The sequence below is a fragment of the Pleurodeles waltl genome, chromosome 4_1, assembly GCF_031143425.1.
Source record: "Pleurodeles waltl isolate 20211129_DDA chromosome 4_1, aPleWal1.hap1.20221129, whole genome shotgun sequence".
Lineage (NCBI taxonomy): Eukaryota > Metazoa > Chordata > Amphibia > Caudata > Salamandridae > Pleurodeles > Pleurodeles waltl.
Genome location: NC_090442.1, coordinates 541,586,585 through 541,613,718, shown reverse-complemented (window position 1 = coordinate 541,613,718; position 27,134 = coordinate 541,586,585). Strand labels below are relative to the sequence as shown.

The 27,134-nt window shown below is 43.2% G+C and overlaps 1 protein-coding gene across 10 annotated transcripts in view; it reads left to right on the top strand.

Moving 5' to 3' along the window:
* The window catches only part of ST7 (suppression of tumorigenicity 7), a 557,088-nt gene that overhangs the window by 467,196 nt on the left and 62,758 nt on the right, over nucleotides 1-27,134 (top strand). For 5 of the 10 annotated variants that reach the window (XM_069228910.1, XM_069228918.1, XM_069228914.1 and 2 more), the window contains exons 10-12: nucleotides 2,954-3,026; nucleotides 15,067-15,169; nucleotides 21,897-22,049. In XM_069228910.1, the coding sequence (XP_069085011.1) occupies nucleotides 2,954-3,026; nucleotides 15,067-15,169; nucleotides 21,897-22,049 (329 nt within the window). The remainder of the gene's footprint in view (nucleotides 1-2,953; nucleotides 3,027-15,066; nucleotides 15,170-21,896; nucleotides 22,050-27,134) is intronic. The other 5 variants (XM_069228912.1, XM_069228915.1, XM_069228920.1 and 2 more) reach the window with 2 other exon arrangements.

Below are 27,134 nucleotides of genomic sequence, written 5' to 3'. Positions count from 1 at the left end.
TTTTAATGAACTCAATTGAGGCCTAGCATTGGAGCAGGATAGTGTTTGTATCTGTTCCTAAAAGTGTATCACACCTTCCCATGATATCGTCTTTCAAACCATTTTCACAGGACTGTCATTTAAAGATCCACTTTTTGTTTCAACGTGTTCCCCATTCTTGTTACATATCCTTTTCTCCTAGACTCTCTGATTTTCTTCAAGATGGTCTAATTAAGGTATTTCTCTGTGTCCCATATTTATAAAAATGTTTTACCGAAAGGGCTGTCTTTATTACAGATCTGTGCTCACAGATTTGTAACCTTAACTCCGTTCCTGCTTCACCTTCATTTCCCTGTACTCAGGGACATGATATCGGATATATCACATGCTATATCCTACAGTTGGTCATTTCTTTCAGCTTTAAGGCCACATCCCTTAGTCCATTGTTCCTGTTTTCAAAGTTGTCTTGCATGCCTGACAATTCTCACATGGGATATATCCTACTACCGGGGGTAATCTATCCATTCTATGTTGTGTGTCTATTGGGTCATATTTATGTTATGCCTGGACCACTTGATCTTTTTCATTCTTATTTTTTTTCAGAGGGAAAAGAGATCTCTTTAAGAATCTCAGTCTTTGTATTCAAGATATGCCACTTTCTATTAATCACATTTTAAATGCATTTTTCCAACATGAATATTTTAACACCCCCAGTATCTTATTTTTCTCCCAGTATCTTTTGCCTTCACACAAAGCCTCCCAGGTGTATTATTGGGCTCTTTCAAGGGAGTGGTTTCTTAATTATTTTGAATAGCATTGGGCCTCCAATTTACGTAATATTTCTGCATGTTTCAAATATTCATTGCTACAATTATATCTAGGGAGAAGAAACTGACTGAATAGATTTGGCTTCTACGTGACAATATTCAAAATGTAGAGTGTTTTAAGGTCTGCGGTTTGGGGAACAACTCTATTTCTGAATTACCTGAATATGCAATAATCTTTAGATCGAAGAAGCTGGCCCCTTTCTCGGTGATATGAGAAGGAAATCTCTTAAGTTCAGCCATACCAAAAAATCATCCAGTGGTTATCTTAGTCTGTTCCAAATAAAAATGATATTGAAATAAAGTATCTGCGCCTGTTCAGTCTGCTGAGTATATATTTTCTTTATTCAGGGTGCAAAAAGTGGCTCCCATACTAGGTCCTTTCTTCTGTATGTAGCAATGATTTTCAAACACTACTATCTACAAGCATCTGAGTATGTACACTCCAGGAAAACCCGTTCCAGGAGACCTCATCCTGGTGAGAAATGTTCTCACTTCTTGAATAGCCGCTGTTTTTGGGATATTCACATAGAGGGCCTAGATGTCCAGGGTTACCAGGTACTACCTATCTTCTCTAAATTTGAGGCCCTCTATCTACCTATGTAGTTTGAACCATTGGTCTCACAAAGTGATCCACATACTTGGATAGATGTTCCATAAGTAAGTTAACTTTCCATCTACTATTGGTCTTATGGTGGAGATGTGTAGGTTGTTGTATATTTTCCGTATCCTGCAGAACACAGGAGTCATGGCATCAGAATTACTGAGGTAACTAAGCTGTTGTTGACAGATCTAGTCTGAGTTTAGTACCTATTAGGTAGTCTAATCTAGTCACTAGTTTTGTCGTGATGCTCTTCTTTTGCAATCCATGGTATGAAAGATAACAACAGCTGTCTTTATCAGTGGGATTTATGGTAAATAGTCATTTACTCGCTCAGAACGCTTCCTTTGACAAATTATATTTTCTTCCTTTGATAAATTATATTTGAATGTATAGATGCACAATACAAAAATGGAAGGGCAGTCTTGGAATTGCTTTTCCAGCTCGACGCTTGGATAAGCATTTTATTACACAAGGCCAGCGTTATGTTGAAGTCCAGGCCAGACTAGCCATTTAGTCCATTGTATATTTCCATCGGGGACGGAAAGGTGGGTTGGAGCCACTAAAGACCAGAGAGATCAAAGGGAACTGAGACAAAATGGATGGATGGGTGGGATAAGAGTGAGATGTGCAGATGTAAGGAAGGGAGAAGGTTTGGTTTATCTTTTTGTCAGGGCTGCTTTTGGTTCACTCATTGAAGTCCAGAATTAAGCACCTGTGGTTAGGTCAGGGCTTGTTCACTTGTTGTATTAGCAGACAATCTAGATCTCATCTCTTCTCTTCTTGCCCACCTGTGCAGACTGACAAAATACATATCATTAACCCATCGCTAGCCTGTAGATCAGTCCTTGGTAAAGAACAAGAAAAGTCCATCATAAATCCCATATGCTGCTGCTATGCCCTGTGACGTTGGTACAAGGTTGAGACTCTTGAAGTACATTGACAATAAACAATTTATGGGGGACAACCCGTCCATTTAGAAAGCCTTTTCTGGATAACATTGTCTGCCGACTGTCCACTGTAGAGGACACGGTTGAGCAGTACCTCGACGTGTAGCACCTAGAAGCCCAGCCTGCTGCCTTGTGTACAATCTTTTCAGGTGGGTTCGGCTCTGAGCACACTGCGGCCTGGAACTGTGGCTCATGCTGTGCATTCTGTGCAGCCCGGCATTGAAGGGCGGGCGATTACCTTGAAATATGTGCAAGCTACTGCTCAGTGGAGCACAGCAGCAACACAGCGCCTCATACTTACACTCCACAGTAAGGTAGTGCTCATGCTTTGTAGCCACCAGTTAGGACTGCATTACTGTAACTTAGGATGAATAAGTAACCCTAGCATAAAAGCATAGTTAAATGCAAGTGAAACTAAGACACCGTGGTGATAAATAGTTGACTTTAATAAAATATGGGTGAGCGTCGCAAATAGTTTCTCACTCAATGGTTGTAAACTCAGATATTAAACCGTATATACGAATGATTAATTATGAAGCGCTTTTGTTTTGTGCAAACTTCCAGAGGTTCCCATGGTTTCCTGCTTTCTTTCTCTGCAGACATAAGCTTACCGAAATCAGCAACAATATGCTACACAGCTGCACTGCTCAAAGCCAGAGCTGTCTCAGACAAGTAAGTGTTCAGTAACTTGATGGCGGTTGTTCGTCTGTTCGCCCTGTACCCGGTAGTAATGTCATCAATTTGGGTAAATGTGAGTTCACCACATCTGCAGGGCGGGCCAGTGTTATTTTTTCTTTTGCAAATTAGCAGGAGAGTTTTGGTTTTGTGGCTTATATTAATTGTGTCTAGGCAAATACGTATTTACTATCCAAATATTGTACCTTGGCAAAGAAGAAAGAAACATTTAAGCTAAGCGCTGGTATCTGTAAAATCAGCATGTTTGTTTTAAAGCTCGAGTCCTTACTCTGCCTTTGTTCACAGTTTTGTAAGATTATTCTAACATTATTTTAAGCACTCCTGTGCGGAAGAACACCAAAATACAGAATACAGATCATTGCCAATTACATTTTCAAGATTACAGAACATTCTGCCTTACCTTTGGTTTAGGTGGTGTGCATTCACATTTCTTTTGATTTTTTTTTTTTTATAACAGGATACAATAATTCCAGCATCTGTAAAGATGACTAATACTGGCACCAATTATTTAAATCCCAAGGTGACCAGAAAAATGAAATAGCCACCACTTTAAACCATATAGCAGTGATTGAATGAGTGAAGTGAGCGAGCCTGGCACTTGTTTGGGTGGGGGAGCGAGGAGGGTGCAATGGGTAACCCCTCGCCTCTCATCCCCGCAACCCAAGAACTTCTAAAAACAGCCCCCTCATTTTGCATTTCACACAAATTCTGAAAGAGCAAGCCCACAAAGTAGGAGGTTTTCTAGATATTCCTTTATGGGCACTCATAAGTCCATTGGAGACTGTGACGGACTTTCTTCTGCAATGTTGAAAGGTTAGTTCCTTCCAAAACCAAACATTGGCAAAGCCAGTGGATGTCACCTTTGGGATCTATTGGCTTTGCCAATGCTTTTAGCAATATGTACTGTATATAATTTGTATGCGTTTTATGTAAATGAAGACTTTGAGCTTAACATTTTTAAACTCTTATGGTTACTGACAATTGGTATTGTAATTCTCTTTGCTAAGTGTTGCCAAAGCCAAGTGGTCTCAGCTTCAAAAGTCTGATCTATTTGATTTCCCAGTGCATATACAGTACATTAGCTGAGTTGCCTTTAGGAGTCCAGTGTGTTATGGTTGTAGGAGGGTTGTTCATAATGGTGCACGATTGAGAGCTCTGGAGCTGAGGTTGAAGGTAATGAGAATCAGTGTGTCGAACAGTGTTCAGAATGCATGCTTATCCAGTACTTGGCCTCCTTCTAGTGCACACATAGTGATGGTCACATATGTACCATTTGTAACTACCAATTCAAATTATTTACAACAAAATCATTGTTACTCACTTTTATCAAACTGCTAACAAGCATTCACAAATCCAGTTTGTTTTGTGTGATGTATCGATATAATAGCAGAAAACCCTCGAGGGGTCACATAAATGCTGGTCAGGCAGCATGCCATGTGAAGCACAGGATTGAGGTTGACATGTTTTAAGCCACACCCTTAATTACTTTGCACAGGCCCCTTTTAGCAATCCCCAGCACCCAACCCTTTTCATCTCACTTAAAGCACTCTGGTCACAATTGGCTTTTTCCTAACAACTGTCTCGTAGGTGAAACCTAACCCTTATGTTGTAAACTGTGGAGTCCTTGGAGTCAAATGTAAAACTTGTGGAGCAGACAGAAAGAACAGCCGATTTGCTCCTCTGAGAGTCACTCTGCAGTGTGCCTGAGAGGTTAGAAGCATATCTGGGTCTATGCATCGGGGAGGGGGGGACAGGAGGGAGGGACAGGAGGGAGGAGCAGTCGTGCACTTCAGTGAAAGAAAGCCAAGGGCCTAATCCGCCTCTTTTGTGACACCCCAGGTCGTCATTTTAGGTCTTGGAGCTCTTGGTGCAACTGAACCCCTTTAGAAGTGGAGCTGCAGTATTTTTTTCCCAACAAAGTTATTTGAAAGTTATGCAGATCATGTTCACCTTGGCAAAGGAGATCTAACTAACCTGAGGTGCTCTGGGAGTCTAGCACAAAGTAAGAAATACAGGCAAGAGACAGCAATTTGGAGCGCAAAAGAAATGGCAACAGAAGCAATGTCAAGGAAGGGAAGTTATTACAGAAGACGGAGATGGACGGTAACAACAGGATGGCAGAAGATGCAACACAGAGAGAGGGCAGGGTAGAATTAACACGGGGTGTGGGTGGTGGGTAGCAGCAACACAGAGGATGCAGGGAAGGAATCAAAATAAAGAGGAGAGAGCAACATGGACTAAAAGGAAACAATTGATAACAATGGGAGTGGGCAGGGAAGTAGCGTGCTTGGGGGAGAAGTCCATGCTTATGTCGATGTTCCAGAGCAGGGACGAACACAAGCAGGAAAAAGAGCCTATTCAGCTAACGAGTCAGAGGTAAGCAGAAGGTGACCAGAGCCACTGTAAGCTAGCAATACATCTTGCAACGGACGGTGCATGAGGTGGCTAGTAGGCGAGACCTAAAAATGGGACAGAACAATTTTCAAAGAAATAGACAAAAACCTGATATCCTAGGGAGTTGTGAAGGGTCACTTATGCACAAGACAAAACTCCCAGATAGATTGGGGGTGGGAGTACCGCAAGTTTTTTCCTCCTTTCTCTTCTGTTCCCGTTTGCTTGCCTTCATTTTATAATGTCTTCCATCTTTCATTTTTTATTTTCATCTTTGCATCGTTCTTTCTTTGTTTCGTTCCACATTGTATTCTTGTTTCTTTCTTTAAATGTTTTCTGTCTTCTATCCATCTTTTTCTTCCTTACTCCTTACACTCAGTCCATCTTTCTTTTTCTTTTCTTTCCATATTTTCTTCTTTCCATGTTTCTCTCCTTTCGTATCTCCCTTTTTTAAACGTATTCCTTCTTTAATTCTGCCCCTTCTTCCTTTTCGTGCCTTTTTCAATCTTTCTATTCCTGTTTTTTTTCTTTTAATCTTTTTCTCTCATCCTTTTTCCAACTTTCATTCCTTCCTTTTTTGCCCATCTTTCAGTCCTATTTCTACCTTTCCCTTTCTCTCTCCATACTTCTTTCTGTCTTGGACCATCTATTTGTCCTTCTCTCCACCCTTTCCTATTCACCTGTGCATCCTTACCACCTCCTCTCCACCTTCTTTCAGTCTTTTGAGCCATCTTTCTTCTTTTCATCCTTCTGAATATCCTACTGTCCTTTTCCTATTCATCCATCTCCCAGTCATTCAGCCTTTTATTTCCTTTTCTTTATCACCCTTCCTTCAATCCACCCATTTTCCATACTTCCTTTTGTCCACCCATCTATTATCTATCCCTCTTTCCAACCATACTTCATTCCTACAACCCTTTCACCCACCCTGCTTTATCTCTATCCATCCCTCCATTTCTTTCTCCCTTCCTTTAGTCTTCTCTTGTTTTATTCGTTGTCCCACCTCACAGCTCAGTCATAATATCCTCTTTCAGGCATATTTATGAGATTCTGTTTGGAGAGCGGAGTTTTTTATGAAAGTCAAAGTAAACATTTTAAAATGTTTTATGTTACAAAGAACTGCCTTGTAACACCCCCTCCCCTTCTCACGCTCCTCATTTTTGGGCTTCATTACTTTTTTGCTTTAAATGGTTAGGTCCTGGCATGCCCCCTGACGTCAATTTTTTAATTTGAAAAGGAGGATACTGGAACATCGAGGCACTAATGGAATGCGTTTAATGGGAGAATACTAACGCTTCCCAGGACTAACTAATGCTCGGGGAGCATTACCTGCCATGTATTATGGATATATGTTTTACAACTCGCTGACAGGTAATTTCTTTTATGACCCAGGATCTGTAGCTACAGTGAGTCCTGCTAGCAGACCTTACCTATTTTTAACATTTTAGTTGACCCTACGTGTTCTTTACTGTTCAATGTCTATACATAGGTTTAAAGATCATGTTTAGTTGTACTACAATACACTCAGTCCTTTAGAATATTAATCTCTGTTGGGGTACCCCTTACTCTAGCTCCGCACAAAGTAGGCCCTCAGCCTCTGCATTTCTCAAACATTGGCGCAGCCAGTAGGTTTGCAGTTCCCTTTGATAAAGACGCCAAAAACACCTGCTGCAGTTCAAAACTAAGAAGCAAGGACAGTCAGTCTGGATTTAATGTATTAAGACATGTAAAGACAGTCAAGCATGAATGTTCATTGGTTAGCAAGGGGGAGCTGGGAGAGTCAGGGAGATGGCAGATAAACCCTGTTGTGCATGATCCCCATTAGACGTGGAAGCATACACCCAAGCAGCCAGTAGCATTAGGTGAGAGAGAATAAGCCACCAGTGCTGAACCAAGATGTGATTGACAAAGTCTCAAGCCAGTGGCTGAAGGAGGCTGGTTAAAAAAGCTAATAATTGAAAGGGGGATCCAAAGCCAACTGTGGATATATTGGAAGCAATAGATCATAAACACAAAAGGTGATGGGAGGAATGCTTGCAATTTGCCTAACCACTGGCAATCACCCAGGGTAGCAATGCAATTCATTGTTCTTTTGCCTTCCATGCCACCTCAGATTAGACCCAATGATTTGTAAATCTGCCTTGTTCCTGTTACAGAAGGCACAGTCCAGCACAAACTGGCAATCCAGTCCTCTCTGAGGTGAAATACAAGCAATCCAAGACCAGTTCCAGCCTCATTGATCCTCTTAAGTGAAGTGCAACTTGGTTCCAGTGTGCAAGGGATCAAAGTCTTGGGGTGCTCAGGCTTATGTCCCTTGCTCACTGTGCCTCAGAATCCAAACAATGAATGATATAACTTGTAAAATACGTCAACTGCCCCAAGGGGTGTCCTAGCACTGAAATGAAAGTAGTGAGTGTAGCAGCCAGCATCAGCCTAGGGCAAGCTGAAAAAACAAGTTTTCAACTGCTTCCTGACAAGAGTTTCACTTGCAGTGTGGTGTAGGGCAGAGAAAATATTATTACATGCCTTAACTACTAGATAAGAGAAGGAATGCCTGCCCCCTTTTTAGTGAGTCTGCTCCTGGAAGTCTTCAGGAAACATGCATCAGGAGACTTAAATTCTTTGGAGGGATGATTGAGCATCATCTTATCATAAAGATGTCTAGGACCGGTCCTATAAAATGCTCAATGGGTCAGTGCTAGTGCTTTAAACATCTTTTCAGTTTCGTCTGACATAGCTTGTGCTGTGCTTCGGAAATCTTTTCTCTTAAAAAAAAAAAAAAGGGGCTTAGAACCCAACCATTACTTACCTGTACTTACCATTCGTTGGATTCAATGCTGCTCTAATGTCCATTCTTCTTATTGGTCAGATTGTCATCTGCTTTCACTTTGAAATTCTACTTGTAGCTAATTTGCTTGCCCAGACCATGCTGTGGAGCTTGGCCCAAGTACAGCTTCAGGTCACTGGCCAGTGGCCAATGTTTCCAACGGCTACGCACTTTGGAAATGCACTTTCTTTTGTAAAAAAAAAAAAAAAAAAAAAAAAAAATTGTAATCTAGCACACATTAGTGCATCTGCAGGCCGTCTCCTCTCCTTCTTGGTGCTCTTCTCACATTGTTAATAGCACCCTCTCAGTCCCCCTTCCTGAGACACAAAGGGTCCTTGCAAGCACCCAGTCTCCCACAATTGCTGTTGAATAATTTTCATTCATTTCCTTTTCTAAAGCCGGATCCTTCCCCCACCTCCTGTCCAGTGTCTGCCATCTTTGCCAGCGTGCCTCCTGCAGGGCGAGCAGGGGTTCCCATAAATCACTATTTGTGCTGGGGTTGTGTCTTAGCCAAGCCATTAACTGTATTTAACATTTTCTTAAGCACCGGTGATCACAGATGGGGAGGCTTCCAGTGCTGACTGGAGAGACCTGGGCGCTGGTGCTAGAGCTGAGCGTGTGCATGTTTTAGAAAAACAAGAAAATGTTTTTTTTGTTTTGTTTCTGATTTTTGTTTTATAATGTGGCGGCACAGGGAGAGGTCTTTGAAAGAGATCTTGTGCTCAGGGTCTGTTTAAGGCTTCCTGGCTCTGTCTGGACACACTGAGGAGCTGCCTTCTTTAGGTGTTTATTGTCAACACTTAATTGAAGGGGGAAGAAGTCTCATGTAAGTGAATTTCCTTGGCTAGGTGCTGTCAGCTCTCTGTTTTGGTCTGATCAATGCGTGTGAATGTTCCTATACATTACGTGGCGGTGCAGAAGCAATGCTTCTGCTCCAGTAATTACTGAGGCCTGGGACCACTTTTGTGTGCAGTTTTTCTGCACGGTGATGGCCTTTGGGGTGAGGTAGACACCTGTTAGCCTGGTACTATCTCTGGGTGACTCCTGGATGGAGGGCATCTCACTTTCAAAGCTTGTTGGGTGACTAAGTGAGCTGTACTTCCCTGATGACTAACAGGGTTATGTTAAGGTCACAAGTCCTATTCCTAGCAAGGCATGCTAAGCCTTCTATCCTCTGTAGATCGGTAAACTGACTGGCATAGATTGGGTAACAGTGGTATGTGTTCTTTACAGCTCTTAGAAAAGCTTCAGCCACCTCCTGCACCTTCACATGTGTCCTTGGAGGGATTGGAGTGCTTTAGATGAACACCATTTACATTACACAGACACTTTCATTTTGTTTTTTATTCCTTTTACACACACAGGGGGGGTTAAGTGATTAGCCCAGGATCACAGGATGTTGAGGCGATGCCAAGACTCGTACCTGATTCGCCAGTTTCAAGGTTGGCAGCTCTGCCTTAGACATGCATTAGTTATGTTAACCTACAACCCCGCATGCCATCATTGTTTTTAACAACCCCACCCCCATTTTTAAACTACCACCTCCTCCTCCTCCCACTTTCTCTTGATTTACCCACCCCCTGTACTAGAAAAAGACATCAAAGTCTCAAAATGCACTGTTAGTTCAATGCTCTGCTCTACTGAATACCGCAAAACGACAGTAATGCAAGCAGACAAAGCCAATAGATCTCACATAGGCAAAACCTGTTGGCTTTGCCAGTGCTTGTTTGAATTGGCAGCCAGTGTAGCTGTGTCAGGTGTTGAGAAATTGACTGCTGGTGTGAATCTTTAAGATCACCTTATACCTTAATAACAAGGCCTCAGAAGACTGAAATCGGTTTGAGAATGTTTGTAGTCACTTCCTGGCAAGGTCCTGGGGGTGTACTGTTCCCATGACGAGCAGGGGCCTTTGTCTAGAGTTGCCCAGTGGGTGAAATACGATGGGTTAGAATGCTTCCACGAGCGATGAAAACAATAGGCCCACTTAAACAGCTACATTGTCAAACCGGACCTAAAAAGGCTTTCTTTTATAATACAGTGCATGGATGAGTTAAAGAATTAAGGGGGTTATTCCAACTTTGGAGGAGGTGGTAATCCGTCCCAATTGTGACGGATTTACCACCAGCCGTATTACGAGTTCCATGGGATATAATGGACTCGTAATACGGCTGGTGGTATATCCGTCACTTTACTGTCACTTTTGGGACGGATTACCACTTCCTCCAAAGTTGGAATAACCCCCTAAATGTCTGATGACAGAGTGTAATTTTTCTGATCTGATGTAAAATGGCCCCTCATGCAGTCCAACGAAAGCAGAAGGATATCACCAAACAAGAGAAGGAAAGTGAGTCTGAAAAACTCCTGTGTACAGAATACAGTGGAGTCCATGCACAAAGTTAAATGTACATGTGTAGGTTTACTCATGTGTAAACCTACTGATACTCCTGGTAGTAACTTTATACGTTTTTGCTATTCGTTGGTTTTGAGTTTAAATTTCGAGTAGGTGCAGAATTACATGTCCCCATTAACTGAAAATACGGGATGGAACCTGCTAGAACAGCATTTACCAGGGCAAAGCTAATGCCTGAGAGCAAATAGGCACCTCTAATGCGTTGCTACACTTACTTGTGGAGACTACGTTAGCGATAGACATCAAAGTAATTAAATCTCTACATGATTATCAGCAGCAAGTTAATTTTACAGACTATTTTTTCAAACTTAGAACCACAACTCCTGGTTTACGCCCTGGCCAAAAGCAATAAAAGGTGGGATTCCCATACTAATCAGAAAAAAACAAGGAAATTTGATGTACACCTAATAATATTGCTTTTCTAACTAATCTAAAAAACTTGTGTCACAAACAGTTGTGGGAGGGGAAAAAGAAAACATAACGATGAACAGTGGCTCCTTCTATACAAACATGTAAGGGAAAAAAGACCAAGCCAAATTTTGGCAGTTTGTAAACAACTTCGATACCTCTACACGTGACATATTGGAGAATGTAGTAAATTAACTAGCATGGACTAAAAATATTATAAATCTTTACTGTTCTGAACAAGCCTCTCCAGTTTCAACAGAAAACGTTAACCCAACAGTTAGTTTCATTGTTTGAACCCCATACATGTTTACAGCAAGCAAATGTAAGCACCTTTAAAAGTGTGTAAGTCCTTCAATATCTGTAGACCTAATGGGCTTCCTGGACCCAGTGGGATCCGGCCTTGATATAAAACTCCAATAAAGACAGCTGGACTGAAAGGCTAGTCCCCTTATTTTCCACATCATTTGAACTCAGACTTGTTCCTGATTCATGGAAATGTTGTATTCTACAATCCATATTCAAGAAAGGGAATAGACAAAATCCAGCCAACGGGTGCCTTATTGCACTTTTGGATGTAGAATCTAAAGCCTATGCCAAAATCCTATTGGAGTAACTAGAACGAGGGGCTAGCAACAAACATATCATCCCATTTTTTTAAACTGGATTCATGTCTAACTGCAGCACAATGGAAAATATCCTAGCACTAAATTGCATGGCTTTTAATTCTAATCCTGCGGATTTAGCATCAATTTTGGGTCAAGCAACACTTCTCCCCCCCCATTCCAGATCGGACCACAAAAGAGCCAGCCACTCCAATGCGCATACAACTTGGTAACATTTGATCAAAGGTGGGTCAGAGCATTGAATGAGCTCAACACCTTCAAATAAAAAAAAAAACAAGCTTATAGTTAATGAAGCCCAAACAGGAATAATTATTTTTTGGGAAAGCAAAAATAAAGTTAAACAGTGATAGACTTGAGGCAGCAGCAATTTTCTATACGTTTATCATACAAGTATTTCATCGTTTGGCTTTCAAACAATGGCGCCAAACAACATTGATTATCAAACATTAGGAAAGCATCTGCTTTAACATTCGCCATCTGCAGAACAACCCTAAACCCATTGGCAAAGGCCATTCTAAAAGTAATGAGAGTTACATTTCTAACGTCACTCTCATACGCCCAAAATGTTAACCCATCAAGAATCCCCCTACTCTTGGCTTGTTACAATACACACACAACAGGAAAGTCGTTTCACTTCAAAATTACTCTAAAAAATCAGAGATCCTTCTGGAATTTGGTTTAATAAATCAGGAACCTGCACACAACACTGCATTTATCAGGCTTGGCTGTAGTATTTTCAAAGCTAAAGCCAACACCCTGAAGTACTACTTACAAGCAATGCTCAAAGCCAAGGATGGCCCCACCAACCCATGGGCCAAATAGCTAAATAAGCCCAATGCAGATTTAGATCTCACCTCTGATTGGAGCTAAATAGTTTCAGAAGCAACTCTCGAATCTACCCTTAAGGCCCAAACTCCAGCCAATGGCAAGACTGGGGTGGAGTACATTTATGAATGTGTATTTTTTAGCTATAGTAAATTGAAAAGTGAAAATTGTGAAAAACATGGGACATGCTCTTGTTGGTGTTTGTATTTGCATCTCCCTCTTTAAACCTCTCCTTACCCCTACCTAATGCCCTCTTTAACCCTTCCTAATCCCATCCCGTTTAGAAGTAAATAATCCACATTCCCAAGGTTCCTCCCACACTTACTGATACAACTTATACCTATGTGTGCAGAGACCTCAGGAACTGATATGAAACCTCTGCAACTTGGGTAGAGGTCTCTGCTAGGCAAGATAGAGGAGGCAGAGGACTTCACATAGGTTTGTGATAGCAGTTTGCAGTACGTGAGAAGTGCTATTGTGGTACTACTAAATGTACTATGTAGTGCAGCTTGTGAACAGGCCCCAGTACGTTTGCCATGAATGGTGCTAGCTGCAGTTCACGTCAAACTAAAAATAAGTCTTAGCAAAGCCAATAAGTTTCACCTGTGCAAGAGTCATCGGCTTTGCCAATGTCTTTTAGCCATGTTGTACTGTGTGGTGGAGGGGCATAGCGTAGACGAGTGGCATGGAGTGAAGTGGACGAATGCAGTCAAAAGCTTACACCAGAGCCTCGGTTCAAGTTCTACAGCGTTTGTTAATCTCTGAAGAGAAGCCACTCATGGATTTTTTCTTTTTTTCAAAGAGAGACTGCACTGTTGAGCACTGTATTTCGGAAAAAGTAGAAGAAAGCAGAAACAATGTTTTACTGGGTAAATGATATTTGGGGGATACGAAATATAGTTGAAGATTTCTTTATTTGTGAGGCATGCAGAATCACATGCACACTTTACAGTACCAGGATATGCGTATTCTGTGCCACGACGACAGACCTGTTCGCTATCATAGATGAGCTTATTTGCTTACATTGTGGGAGGGAAAAGAAGCAACTTAAATGTTGATATGGGAGCAGGACTGCAAACACAAACACGCATATGGAGTGCTTGGACCCAGAAAAAAATTAACTCAGAAAACGGGGGCAGTGGAAGGAAACAAGTCCTTGATCCATGCTCCACCGGAGGGCCAAACAGAAGAACTGGACATGCATACAATGACAAGTCGGCGCAAAGCAAATGAGAGCAATGCTGAAGCTAACAGTCCTCTGTATGTAAACAACATGTTTCACAGGGACAGAGCATGCACTATCTAGACAACACCTAACAAAATACTAAATTAATCTACTGTTTATTTGTAATTTGATTGTACAGTGACCTTGAGTCATCAAATCCCATACTTGGATTTATAAATAAATGCATTTATAGTATTACTTACCTAATATGGACATATTTAGCCTTTAAGAAATAAAAGCCTGGAATGTGTCTGCAGTGAGACAGTTTGTGTTCAAAGCTCGAGAGAATGCAATTATTATATTATGCCTCTTAGATCACCTATGCTTGCTTTTACTTATCTCCTCTCTACATATTGAATTTTGCTTGTAACTGTGGTTGTCAAAGTTGTTTTCATGTGAATTATTTTGCTTGTCTTACGCAGCCATAACTGGGTGGTGTGAGACCAGAGACACGCTGAGTGCACTGTGCATTTGTTCTTCCATTGAGATCAGGGCCTCGGGAATTACGTGATTTTTTTTGGCCTGGGCATTGTCTGCATAATTATGGATATGTCACAAATCCATCATCTGCAGTATAATCTGTTTATACAACAGCAAAATGGTTTCTAGCTGAAACTGATTAAAAGTTACTCAAAACACTGACATGTTGCCATGCAGTGGAAGGCCCTTTGCAAAGGTTGACTGGGTGCCCCGTCTTCTGCTTATGCATTTGGGTGTTTTACTGTAATTGGGTGTTAAACTGGTACTTCCCAGAAAGTGATAACATGTTTAAATGGGCAAAAAAAGAAGTAATATTATCATAACATGTGCCGCAGTATTCGACCTAAGTTGCCTTTTCTTGACTCATAATGTGATCTTCCTCTGCCACATAATTCCAGTGACCCTGGTCGAGAAGTCTGTTTGTCCCGTTGGTTGACTGAGGCAACTGCTTTTGCTGTGTCAGGGTTGACTCCTAACCCTGCTGAAGGCACTCTGATTTCCGGAATATTTATTTAGTGAAACTAGTGATAACAGTCATGGTCTCCATCAGTAGCTACACGGAGCCTGTATGCAAGGCATGGCTATTGTGGAGAATATATATTGGCAGAATAGAGAGCTTTTTGACATTTTAGTCTGCCTCTGTGCCTCTCCCTCCCTGCTGAAGGACTTGACCCAGCGGGGTCACCCACTGTTTGTCATTACTGCAAAGGGAAAGTGAAGCGCAAAGGGACATTTACTAGCTAGCGGTAAGGTGCTAGGTTTTAATTTGGTTTCTTTTTGGATTGAAACTATTCTGAAGTGATTCTTTTCTGTCTCTGCTTTTCCAGATTCTCCCCAGAGGCAGCGTCTCGGCGAGGGCTGAGTACAGCGGAGATGAATGCCGTGGAGGCCATTCACAGAGCAGTAGAGTTTAACCCACACGTGCCAAAAGTAAGTGTGTGTGCGTGCGTGCGTGCGTGCGTGTGGGCTCTTAAAGTACCATACCGTTAAACTGGAGTGCAGTCACGGATCATTGAGTCTGAGGAAGAGAGTTGAAAGTGTTTTTAAACCTTGTTTGCACCCACGTGTGTTCTTTTAAATTTTGTTTTGTATTGTATTGTTCGGGCTGCTCAGTGGGAACACTCCTTGGGAAGGCGGGCAGTGGGCTGGGTGTCCGAACAACTGCTTCCAGACAAAATGTGAAAGAAATATAGTTGCTGAGCTTGTTTGTCTGCTTTTTCTGGAGCAGCCGAGATCTAAATGAAGAGTACTGGCGTCTGGTTGTGTACCTGACAGTGTTTAAATAAAGCTTACCACGGTTTCTAAAAACACAAAAGCATTCTTATTTTCTTTCACGTTATTTTACAACCCACGCCATGAGGTTCCCCTCTTAATGAGATTGTTCCGGATATGTACTACTCTGTTAATTGGCTCAAAATTAGACCACGCTATTGGGGTGGTATGGGTATGAGGAGTGTCCGACCTTGTGCCCTTCACTAACTGCCCCTGTGCCAGTGCGCGCACTACGGTATGGAAGGTGCACGTGCTGCCGTGCTGACCTCCAAACGCCCATTGCGCTAAGTATCCGTGGCTTGCAGTTTGTTTTTCTGATCTGTAATATGAGTTTCTTTGTATTACCTTGCTTACTACATATGCTTGTTCCCACTTTAATTTTGTGTATATTCAGTTCTTCAGTCTTTCTTCACATGTTTAATCCTTTAGGTTTTTTGTTGGTTTTGTTGCACTTGTCTCTCATTTCTTAATCATACTAATGTTTTTAATGACTATGATCATAAATGAACACAATATTTTAAATATTCTTAACATAAACCATAAAATTCAATGAACGCTTCTGTATCTCCCCTCACACCTCTTTCAGTAATGTCTATTGTTGCTCATTCATTTTTGGATTCTGAAATCACATTGAGAGCTCCTACCCAGTTTGCTCCCGTCATCTCATGACCCTTCTCAGAGGTGTTGCGGGGCGTGCCTTGCCTTCAGAGATCCTCATCTGGTTCTCTACTGTCTAGGCACTACGCCAGTGCTCCAGATAGGAGTGCAAGTGCGACCTGTGCACTCCCATTGTCACTGTACACCTAAGAGAGGATCTCACACTCCGGATACGTTGCCCTAAACTCTGGAAACTCCTCAGTGACCTAAGTGTACAACACTGCCAGTGACAATGTTCAAACCTTGCGTTTTAGAACGTAGCATATCCATTCCGCCTAATCTTAAAATTCTTTTTGCACTAAACTATACAGTTAATATTTGCCTTGGGTAGAAAGACATCTCGGACGCACATAAGAAACGCAGTCCTGCAGCAATAGTTGTCCGCACCATTTCCTTTGGTGTAAAGCATCCTTTTGTTTACTGTACACTTGAACCAGGCATTTGAACTGTACTGTCTACAGACTTTGCTGGGCAAAAACACCATTTACATTCTACGTGTTCTTCTCTTATGCAACAACCTATGGAAGTGTCACAGACTAATTCATCATCCATCCCCAACATCAGGGTAAGTGAGTCCGACACAAACCTGCAGGTTCAGGAACCTGAAAGCTCACTCGTGGATAACCTGAAGAGGCCTCGGGCAACTCTTAACATATGTTACTCCAGGAAACTATTGGTGCAAAGTCTTTTATCAGGGGCACCTGTAAATATCCGTGGCTCCTGGCCTCTGCCCTCTTGCAGCACTCACTCGCCAGCCTCCACCCGCCTCATTATCTCCATCTCAGCACCAACATTCCTTCTTAGGCATTATTCCTGCTGTGACAGTTAACTCCTTTACAAGCATTAGAACTTTTGCCCTCAAGGTGCTTGCATTATTACAATCCGGGCTTCTACTAGCCATTTTGTATTAGCCATTTAGTCTTGGGCTCATGACGTGGCACTTGCCTGACTTAAATCTCATTACATTTACATCAGCCGAGCTTCCCAGTCTATCTAAAGTGCATTCGAAGTCCACATTCAGCTGTGGTATTTACTGCTTAGTTCAGACTTTCATTGGATTTTACATCACATCTACAAATTACAGTCTGTTGATATTCATAAATATGCTAAATAGAGACGTTTCCCATCCTGACCTTAATCCCCTAGTCTGCAGCTGCCACGTGCCCCCAATACTCCTCTGCCAGGCCTTTAGTATATTCTTGATCCACAACTCAAAATTCAAAAATAGGTAAAGGTTTCACACTTCGCGTGTAAGCATGCCATGCAGCACAGCAGTAAACACTCTACTTTGCTCATGGACCAGCATATCTGTACTCCATTCAAAACAGAAATTCAAATTAAGTGGATACCACTTATTTTTCACAAGCTGGTGATCATTTCTATTTAATATGTTCCCCTTTCTAGAGGATAACATTTAATTTTCATTATATTTCCTTGGAGTAAGATATTTGATGATGTAATTGATGGATAGCAGTTTCAAGAATCACGTAAGATTTTGGAAAATATAGGTACCACATCTGCTCTTTTCCATTGAATTGTAAAATGAATGCCTGCCATTGGCTTTAGTAACACTTTATTGTAAGCATTTTGGTTATTAGTATGGAAAGGTGTAAGTCCTTCCTAAGTAAAAGGGTCACAATTGTCTTATTACGGGGAACCTGTTACCCCATTGTAGCACTTGACTCTCTCATAGCTGTGAAGCAGAGCAGTCCAGGCTTACTCAGGGGAGGTGGTTTGGGCTAAGAATCTCACTGCTTTCTCCAATGGGTAATTAGTTAAGGGAGGTCAGTACTCAGCTCAAGTAATCATTCCAGCCCCTTGTCATTTCTTAATCATACTAATGTTTTAATGACTATGATCATAAATGAACACAATATTTTCATATGTCCATTTATTAAACCTGAGCACAGCCCCCTGATAAATGTGGTACAGTTCAGACAGGCTTCAGTTGGAGGCAATGTGTCAAGTATGTATGCAGTATCTAAACAGTAATAAAGTTGAAATGCAAACCAACAAAAGTCCCAAACTGAATTGGAAAAATAGGGTAAAATTTAATAAGCAAGATGACACCAAAATGACAAAAATCGAATAAGGAAAACTAGAGATATGAATTTTTAAAGTAGTAATTGTTCCAAGGAGCGCAAAGTGCTAATAATAGTCAATGGTTGTGGTAGAACAAAACCCTATGCTGACCACGATGGCGCACAGGTCGGATACACCGACAGGTTCGTCCTAGTCAAACATTTTGCTTTCTGACTTTAGTTCCTTAAGTCCCAATCTATTTAGAAATACACTTTTAAAACTCTTGAGGACCTCAGGGGAGGCACTGGGAGGCTCACAGGGTGTCAGGCAGAGTACAGTCCAGGCCCAACTGTCACTGATCCACTGGGCAGGTGCAAGAATGGCCTCTTTTGTATCTCTGTAGCTTGAACAGGAAGTCATCCTTATGACCCCTGGAGACCACTTATTTGTCCTTGGTACAAGAAAGAGAGCAGGTCCAGTCATGTATGCTCTTTTTAGGTATAAGACAGTAGGTTCAGTTCTCTTCTGATCTTCCTTAGGTCCAGGAGTATTCTGAAGTGGATGTCTAGTGATTCTGCATTTATGCCTGGCACAAGCTAGTGGATGGGAATGACCCCTGAGGAGGCTCTAACCAGTGGGGAAAAGATTCCAGAGGCTAACCCTACCCTCTTTGGGCATTTACAAGATGGCAAAAGTTGTGGGCACACTAAACCTGGCCTCTAAAGGCTGAGTGTGTGTGTAGGGGGAGTGTAATATGGTAGCACTAGTGTACTCCAGTCATTTACTGGTGTCCCAGAGATTTCCTCTTTTGCTTTGGAGTGGGAAGGGAGATTTTTGGGGGTATATTTGACATTATCTCCCTAATTAGTACGTCATTACATCATTCAGTATGTTTTCTTTGACCGTAAATGCCAGATCACTGCCTGGGTGAACTCAGACCTCAAAGAGGAGACCCAGATTTCTTTTCTTTTTTTTTTTTCTTTTTTTTTTTTTTAACAGTCATTCACACTCCCTATTGGTTTCATGCTTCATCGTCGGGTGTCATCCTGGCCCTATAAACAAGAATGGGCTAAGCCATGTTCCAGGGAGTACTTGAGATATTTTGTCCAAAGTGTCTTTCTTTTGTTTAGGGAGAATGCACCACCTTACAAACAAGCTAATTTATCCGCACAAAAGGTTTTAGTTTACTTGTTGTAACACTACTGCGAAGAAACTGGTAGCCTTTACCCATTGCATTTTAATGACCCTCGATAAATCTTTTCTCCTGATTTTGATATGCCTTATATTTCTCTGGGCTTTTCATCAAATAAATGGGTCTGAATAAGTGACACCACTTTGACAAGTAGGAAGTCATGCATAAGTGCAGCTCGTGGAAGTAATTAAGTGCAGCTTGTTTGGGATGCTTTGGACATGGAAGAGGGAAACATTCTTTTTTTCAATGCTGCAATCTCTTGTGGGTCTACTGAAATGATGACTGCCAATAAAGTTCATTGTAATCATCACATTAATGTGCTGAGACAATACAGGTAATCTTTTACCAGCCCTACCTTTAAGGACAGAGTTTTTAAACACTGAAGGCTGCATTTGTCATTTATTTTGTCTAAATCAGTTGTTTCTTAATACTGTGTACCAGGCATAACCCTTTCTGGAGGAGTTTCTAATACTGTTGGAGGTTTGGACTGCTTTCAGCCAGGTGGACTTTTGAACTACTGCAGTAATTTCTGACATAAACATAACTTTAGCGAAGTCATACTGTAAAGTACGGCCGGAGGGCTGCATGCGGACCTGCTGACCTTTACATATGCGGCCCCTGGTTGAACAGCAGCACCAGGCTGCTGTTTACTTCACAAAAGCACTAAAACTCATAAATATATTAAATAAACAGCAATCATTTATTTACAGTCAAACTGAAGTAAACAAAAGATGCACAGAAGCTGTCCATCACCACTTAACTTTAAGAACACCTTCATTTTTAGACATCTTATAAGCATGTAAAAATATGATACACTTTTTTGAATTTTGAAGGGAGTTTATTTCATAAACATGCAGAAGTGTTTCACCTTTGTACATCGGATTATAAAAGTGCATTGCGAATTGGCTTAAGTGACAGTTTTCAAACATGAATTTAGAAACATTCATGCCTCCCCCCACCATGACGCCAAAGTTAGTAGGCAAAATGAAATAAATCAGTTGCCTACAATCACACTGTGTTCAAGTGGGGAAGCCGGGCTTGATCCCAGGTGCAATTCAATCACTAGATGCACATGCGTCACTTCCCCTACATCCACGTTACACCTCCCATGCCCTGACCGTCACCCTCTTGTCATCAATATGTCCCTCGGGCACACTACAGGCAGAATGTTTTGGCCCCCGGGCACGTTTGCGAGTACCCATGCTTTAGCGGGTCCGAGCTGAGTGAGGCTCAAGCTGTCCACTACTCTTGTGAGCTCCTGGGATCTCTTCCTCTCAGTTTCACGCTGTGACGTAGCGACGCTGCCCAGAGCCTTCCGGAGCCGCGCTGACGGAGATGGAGTGATGGTTACTGAGTGCTAACTCCGCTGGATCGGCATCAGCCAATTCCCCCTCTTGCCCTAAAGGCACCGGAGGTGCGCAGCACATGTACAGGACAGTGAGGCGGTGGGCCACGTGGCGCCACACTGTAGTGCAGTGCTGTACCAGGGGTGGTGCTCACCGTACTGCACTGCCAGAGGGAGAGACAATACTTACTAGCTGAGCACCACAGCAGACTGGGCAGGTGGCAAGGACAGCAGTGGGAGATGGGATGACCATCTGCCCCCTCCACCGAATCCGCCGCGGCGTGCTGCATCACGTCGCAGGCGGAACCCTGGTAGAAGGGCAACAGATGCTCTTGAGATACGAACCCGTTACTAACTATTGGATGAGAGAAACTCAACAGCACTCACTGTCCAATCTTGCAAATGGCCCTTATCTGCGCATCGCAGTGTCGGGGACCCATGGACTTGAGGCAAGTCAGCTTTGGTCCTGCTACAGTAGGAACAGTAAACCCCCCGTCCCGCGCACTTTGATATACCATTTTCTCCTATGTGTAGGTGTACTCCCAAAAGCCCTATGATATATATCTATTCATCTCTCTATCTATCCGCCTGTCTGGCTGTGAGGTTTTTTGTACGTTCCTTTTTTTTATTTAAAATTGTGCTTCTTTCCTATTCTGTAAATTGTTTCACCTATTTTATCTATATTTTGACTGTACTTAATATATTAAGTGTTATATATATATATATATATATATATATATATATATATATATATATATATATATATATATAGATAGATATATATATAGATACACACACACACACACACAAACACACCTTTATGTTTATATTTATGTATGTCTGTGTGAGCGTGTAATATAATGTATATAGATATAGTTGCTTTACCCGCAGTGTAAAGTAAAGACCCTCGATGTACTAACTGCCTCTGAAGTAAAACATCTTGTACTAGGTGCATTGATAAGATAGGGCACCGTTTACATAAGAGGAGGGGACTGGGAGCTAATGCGAATAATCAAAACTTTCAAAAGTGGTTTGGCCATTTCCAGTGTAAATTTCATTTTGCTTCGTATCGATCAGCTGTGTGTCTTGTTTTTCTGAATTGACCTATTTACTTACCTATGGTGGGACACGTTGCGAAAAATAACTGTTTTGTTGCGTTTCTGTTGCAGTATCTTCTAGAAATGAAAAGTTTAATATTACCCCCAGAACATATCTTGAAGAGAGGGGACAGCGAAGCAATAGCATACGCATTCTTTCACCTTCAACACTGGAAAAGGGTGGAGGGTGCCTTAAATCTCTTACATTGTACGTGGGAAGGCAGTAAGTACTTCTTTTCTGAAATATTTAATGTGAATAAATGTTGAAGGAATGGCGCTGCTATCTGAAAGTGTTACATCGGCTACGATTAATGGAAGCGTCGGTTGTCTGTTAAAAACATTAACAGTATCTCAGCTTTTTTTTTTTAAACATGTTATAACTCGAGGTTTTGCAGGGCAGTCTAAACCAGTAATTTTTCATTAAAAATACTATTCAATGAGGACCGCATAACACAAGTAGGTGGCCAGGTTTCACCTGCAGTTTGAATGTCTGCCACTAGAGAGAGCCCATTACAAAATTTTCAGACTTTACTATGCGCTAGTCCCACGCTACTTCGCTCTGGATGGATCCAGGAGACGGGTTCGTTAGCATACAAGGCTTGCAAATACTAGCCATAGTAACCGTACTTCCAGAATGTTACCAAGGATGCGTTAATTTCGCCTGTTCACAAAGATCCAGAAATGCGGGACTAGCCCACATACAGGTATATTATAGGCACGAAGGAGGCAGTGATAGATGACGTCACTGCATCACTTACCTTATTGGCTAAAGTCGTCGAATCTAAAGGGTCAAGAAACAAAAGAAGATACCTTGTGATTTTAGGATTCAGTAACAGTGCGCTTGTCATATACTTATGAGAATGTTAACTTGTTTTATGATGAAGTGTGCGTAATATAGTCAGGCGTGAATTCCAAGCGGCACGGAGAAGCCTGTCAAAAATCAAGACACCTAACTGTAGTCTTCGATAGAAGAAAAAGGCCATGACACCGGTTCACAGGGCTTGTAATTCGGTCTTCACCAGAGATCCTATACAGCCTGCAGCTATACTGTTTTTTTATTAATTGAGTTTAACTGAATAGAAAGTGTTGAAGAAAAGGTAATGGTTAATTTGCGGCTCTCACTGACGGTGTCTAGTACCATTGGTTTCATATATCAAAACAATGATTATAGACCATGGCGAATTACACTCATGCAGAGTTATGCCATACAGTCATGCATGTTATAAGCAGGGAAGCTGATAAAAGGAACCTGGGTGGTTGTTGATGGTAAAAAGTATGTTTGCATTGAGAACATTAAGAAAAAGAGTAAAAGAAGGGGGGAGGCATAAGGGACTCAGGGTGACTGTGCCTAAAGTATCCCACTAGTTGTAGTTCTTATGCCATGTAGTTTCCTTCCCTTTAATAATGCTATCTCTCAGCTCATATCAACATTTTAGGTTGGCCAGTAGAAGAGACTGGGTAGAGCGTTTTATCTCTTTTGTGTCAATAATCTGTCATTGGTAAAATCTGCCAGGTGATAAGTTGTATGTATTATATCATCTGTTTTCTCAGGGTTCCTGCTCTGTATAACATTTTATAGCTCAGCCTTGTGTATCTGATAGAGACTTCTAGTTTCAGATTCCTTACCTTAGAATTTCCCTCAGGAGTCAATCTGGATCTGCAGATTGTTCTCGAGCAGTACCCGTGCATGCTGTTAGGTGCCACCAGCCAACTCCACGTCCGTTGTTTACATCGTTTTCGCCGAATATAATGTTGTGGGTCGTGCATAGGCACCACCCTGGCATGCTGAAGTCAGTTCTTTTCTTTCCGCGCCAGCTCACTTTTTGACAATTTTTTTCAACTTTTGTTGAAGATTTTCTTGACATTCTGGTGCGCCGAGATCTCGGCACAGAAGACCGGCTTCAAGCCCAGCGACTCCGGTCATCGGCTGATGACCATGATGGATCCGCACCTCGTGTGTATTTGGTGTTTGGAGCACGAGCACTACTCGAAGTCATGCTCCGAGTGCTGGGCCATGAACCCGAAGGCTTTGAGGTAGAGGTCCCTAAAGCTTCTCGCGGTGCAGCGCTCGGGTCCTCGGTGCTCCCGGTCGAGAGGAAGGTCCTAAGACCACTCGCGGAGCCAACACTCTGGCGTCCCATTCAAAATCTTCAGGACACTCGGGTAAGTATAAGACGACGCCGAAGAAGAGCAAACGTTGTTTGACTTCATGTCGGTCGGATGGTGCGACGTGGGAAAAGGAGTGTCATCACTCTAGGCCTCTGTCCTCGGAACCTACTTCTGGGTCGTCTCCACACCTCCCTGAGTTTCCGGGAGGCAGCACCTTCTATGAGACCATGCGCCTAATTTTTGGGAAGTCCGAACCTGCTAGGTCTGAAGGGGACCCCTCGGGTTCACACCAGTGGCTTTAGCCTCGACTCCGGAGGGCACCCAGGTATCTGTTTCCGGATCCACAGCGGCATCAGTTGCGCCACCACGACCTTTCCCAATGACTGTGCAGAAATCGATGCTCCCAAAGCTGCCCAGGCCCGCGGTCAGTGTTGATCCCATACCTATTTCCAACACGGAGCTGGAAGGGCATCACTTCGACAGGACCCTGTCTCCCCAGGTTGGACCCTGACCCTTATTCTTATGGGTAGGAGTATGGTGAAAGTATGGAGGGGTTGCTGGACCCATTAGAATACCAGCTTGATGACCACCAGGGACTGGGCTCAGGGCTAGGGTGAGGCCAGTGATCTATACACTTCCTCTGATGCTGGCATGCTTTCTCCCCTTACTGTGGCTACGGAGGAGGAAGCATCATAATCAGTGGTGGTGAGGAGAGCGGCTAAGGTCCTGTGCCTTCCTTGGCTGTAAGGCCAAACTCCTGACTGAGGTGCTTCAGCCTGGGGCTTCCTCTTCAGAACCCCTCTTGCCTTTCAATGAGGTCCTCACTAATATCCTGCTGGTGACTTGGTCCAAATTTAACACAGGGGCTCCTGGTAATAGGACAATTGCCCGTTGCCATAGGTCTGCACCTAATGACCCAGAATTCCTGACCCAAGACCCCACCACTGAGAGCTTGGTTATCAAGGCCTCTACAGCCCCAGGCACATTACCTTCTGCACTCCCGGATAGGCAATCCAAAGGACTGTATTAGCTTGGGAAGAAAATGTTTTCTTCCTCTAGTCTGGCATTGTTGTCCATGAATGGACCGTTACTCCCATACTTCATGGGACACAGTTGCACTGGTGCTGCCACAGGTCCTGGAGGAGGCCCGGGCCATTCTCTCTCAAGCTGTTGCAGATGGGAGGGACACAGTTCACAATACGATGTGGAGTGGGTGCATCCGACTCACTGGGCAGATCAGTTGCATTGACAGTGGCCTTGAGTTGCCATGCTTGGTTGAGGACATCTGGGTTTTTCGGGGGACGTCCAAGCTGTGCTTATGGACATGTCCTTCTATGGCACCCATCTCTTTGGAGACAAAGCAGACTAGGCACTCAAGCACTTTAAGGAGTTATGGGCTACAGATCAGTCCTTGGGCCTCGCAGTTGTCCCTTGCCCCCTCAATCTGCTTTTTACCCATTTTGTGGCTATGGAAGGAGTACCCAACCACGTCCCTTTCCCTCCTGCCACTAAGCTGCACATGCTGCCCAGCCTCTGCATGGGATCCACTGTCCTTGTGGGTCGGCCCAGTCCACCACCCCTCCCACCGCAGCCTCCAAACCTTGCTAGCCTGACGCTTTCCCATCAGGGATCAGTCTAAGGCAGGGTTCGCAATCACCTTCCCCACTGGGAATCCATCACATCAGAAAGGTGGGTTTTGCAAAAAGTCCGAAGGGGCTACTTTCTCCCCTTCAAGACTTCTCCACCATCAATGCCACCATCCTACAACCGGATGATGGAGGATCACCTGGCACTTCTCCGCAAGGTGACAACGCTCTTGGTCAAAGGTGCCATAGAGAGGGTTCCTGTGCCAGAAGTAGGTTGTGGTTGTTATTCCCGCTACTTTCTAGTGTCTAAAAATGACAAGGGCCTACGCCGTTTCCTAGAACTCCGGTCCCTCAATCTCTTCCTCAAAAAGGAGAAGTTCAAAATACTCACTCTGGCTCAGGACCTATCTGTCCCGGACCAAGGAGACTGGATGGTAGCGTTGGACTTGCAGGACCCATATTTCCATATTCCCATCCCGCCTGCCCACAGACGTTAATTGTGGTTCACGGTAGACCACAAGCATTTTCAGTTTACCATGCTCCCATTTGGCCTTACCAGCGCTCCTCAGGTGTTCACCAAAGTGATGGCAGTGGTTGCAGCTCATCTGCACAGGTTAGGGGTTTCAGTCTTTCCCTACCTTGACGACTAGCTGTTGAAGGCGGGCTCACCCCAGGCTGTCGTCTCCCACCTCCAGACTACGGTGGATCTCCTGCATATGCTGTGGTTCACTATAAATGTGCCGAAGTCACACCTGACTCCCTCTCAGACGCCCCCTGTCATCTGAGCCATTCTGGATACAGTGCAGTTTCTGGCCTATCCTTTGGAGCGGCGAGTCCAGGATATTCAGGCTATGATACTGATGTTTCAGCCTCTATCCTGGATTTCGGTGAGATTAACTCTGAGGCTGCTGGGTCTCATTGCCTCCTGCATCCTCCTGGTGACACATGACAGATGGCATATGCGGGCTCTGCAGTGGAACCTGAAGTTCCAGTGGGCGCAATATCAGGGGAATCTCTTCAACATGGTCCAGACCTCGGAGTGAACTGTGCAAGATCTGCAGTGGTGGCTTTTGTACTGCGATTGGGTCAGAGGCAGATCCCTCTCCCTTCCACAACCAGATCTGACAGTAATGAAAGATGTGTCACTCCTGAGATGGGGCGGCCACATGAGAGAGGCGGAGATCAGAGGTGTATGGTCTCCGGTGGAGTCCTGGATCCATATCAATCTTTTGGAGCACAGGGCGATCAGGCTACCATTGAAAGCATTCCTTCCTTCTCTCAAAGGGAAAGTGGTGCGGTGTTCATGGACAACACTACCGCCATGTGGTACTGCAGTAGGTGGGATGGGGTCATGGACCCTTTGTCTGGAGGCTCTGCACCTCTGGACATGGTTGGAACATCAGGGCATGTCCCTGGTTGTTCAACATCTGGTGGGCTCTTTGAACACTCAGAGTGGTTCAAAGACTGACTGAGTGGACAAACTCAGCCATCAATGCCTGATCGATCTCAAATGGCATCTCCATCGAGAGGTGGCACAAGGTCTCTTTCAGCAGTGCGAAGAGCCTTGGTTATATCTGTTCACCTCTGCAGAAAACACGCAATATCAGCTGTTTTG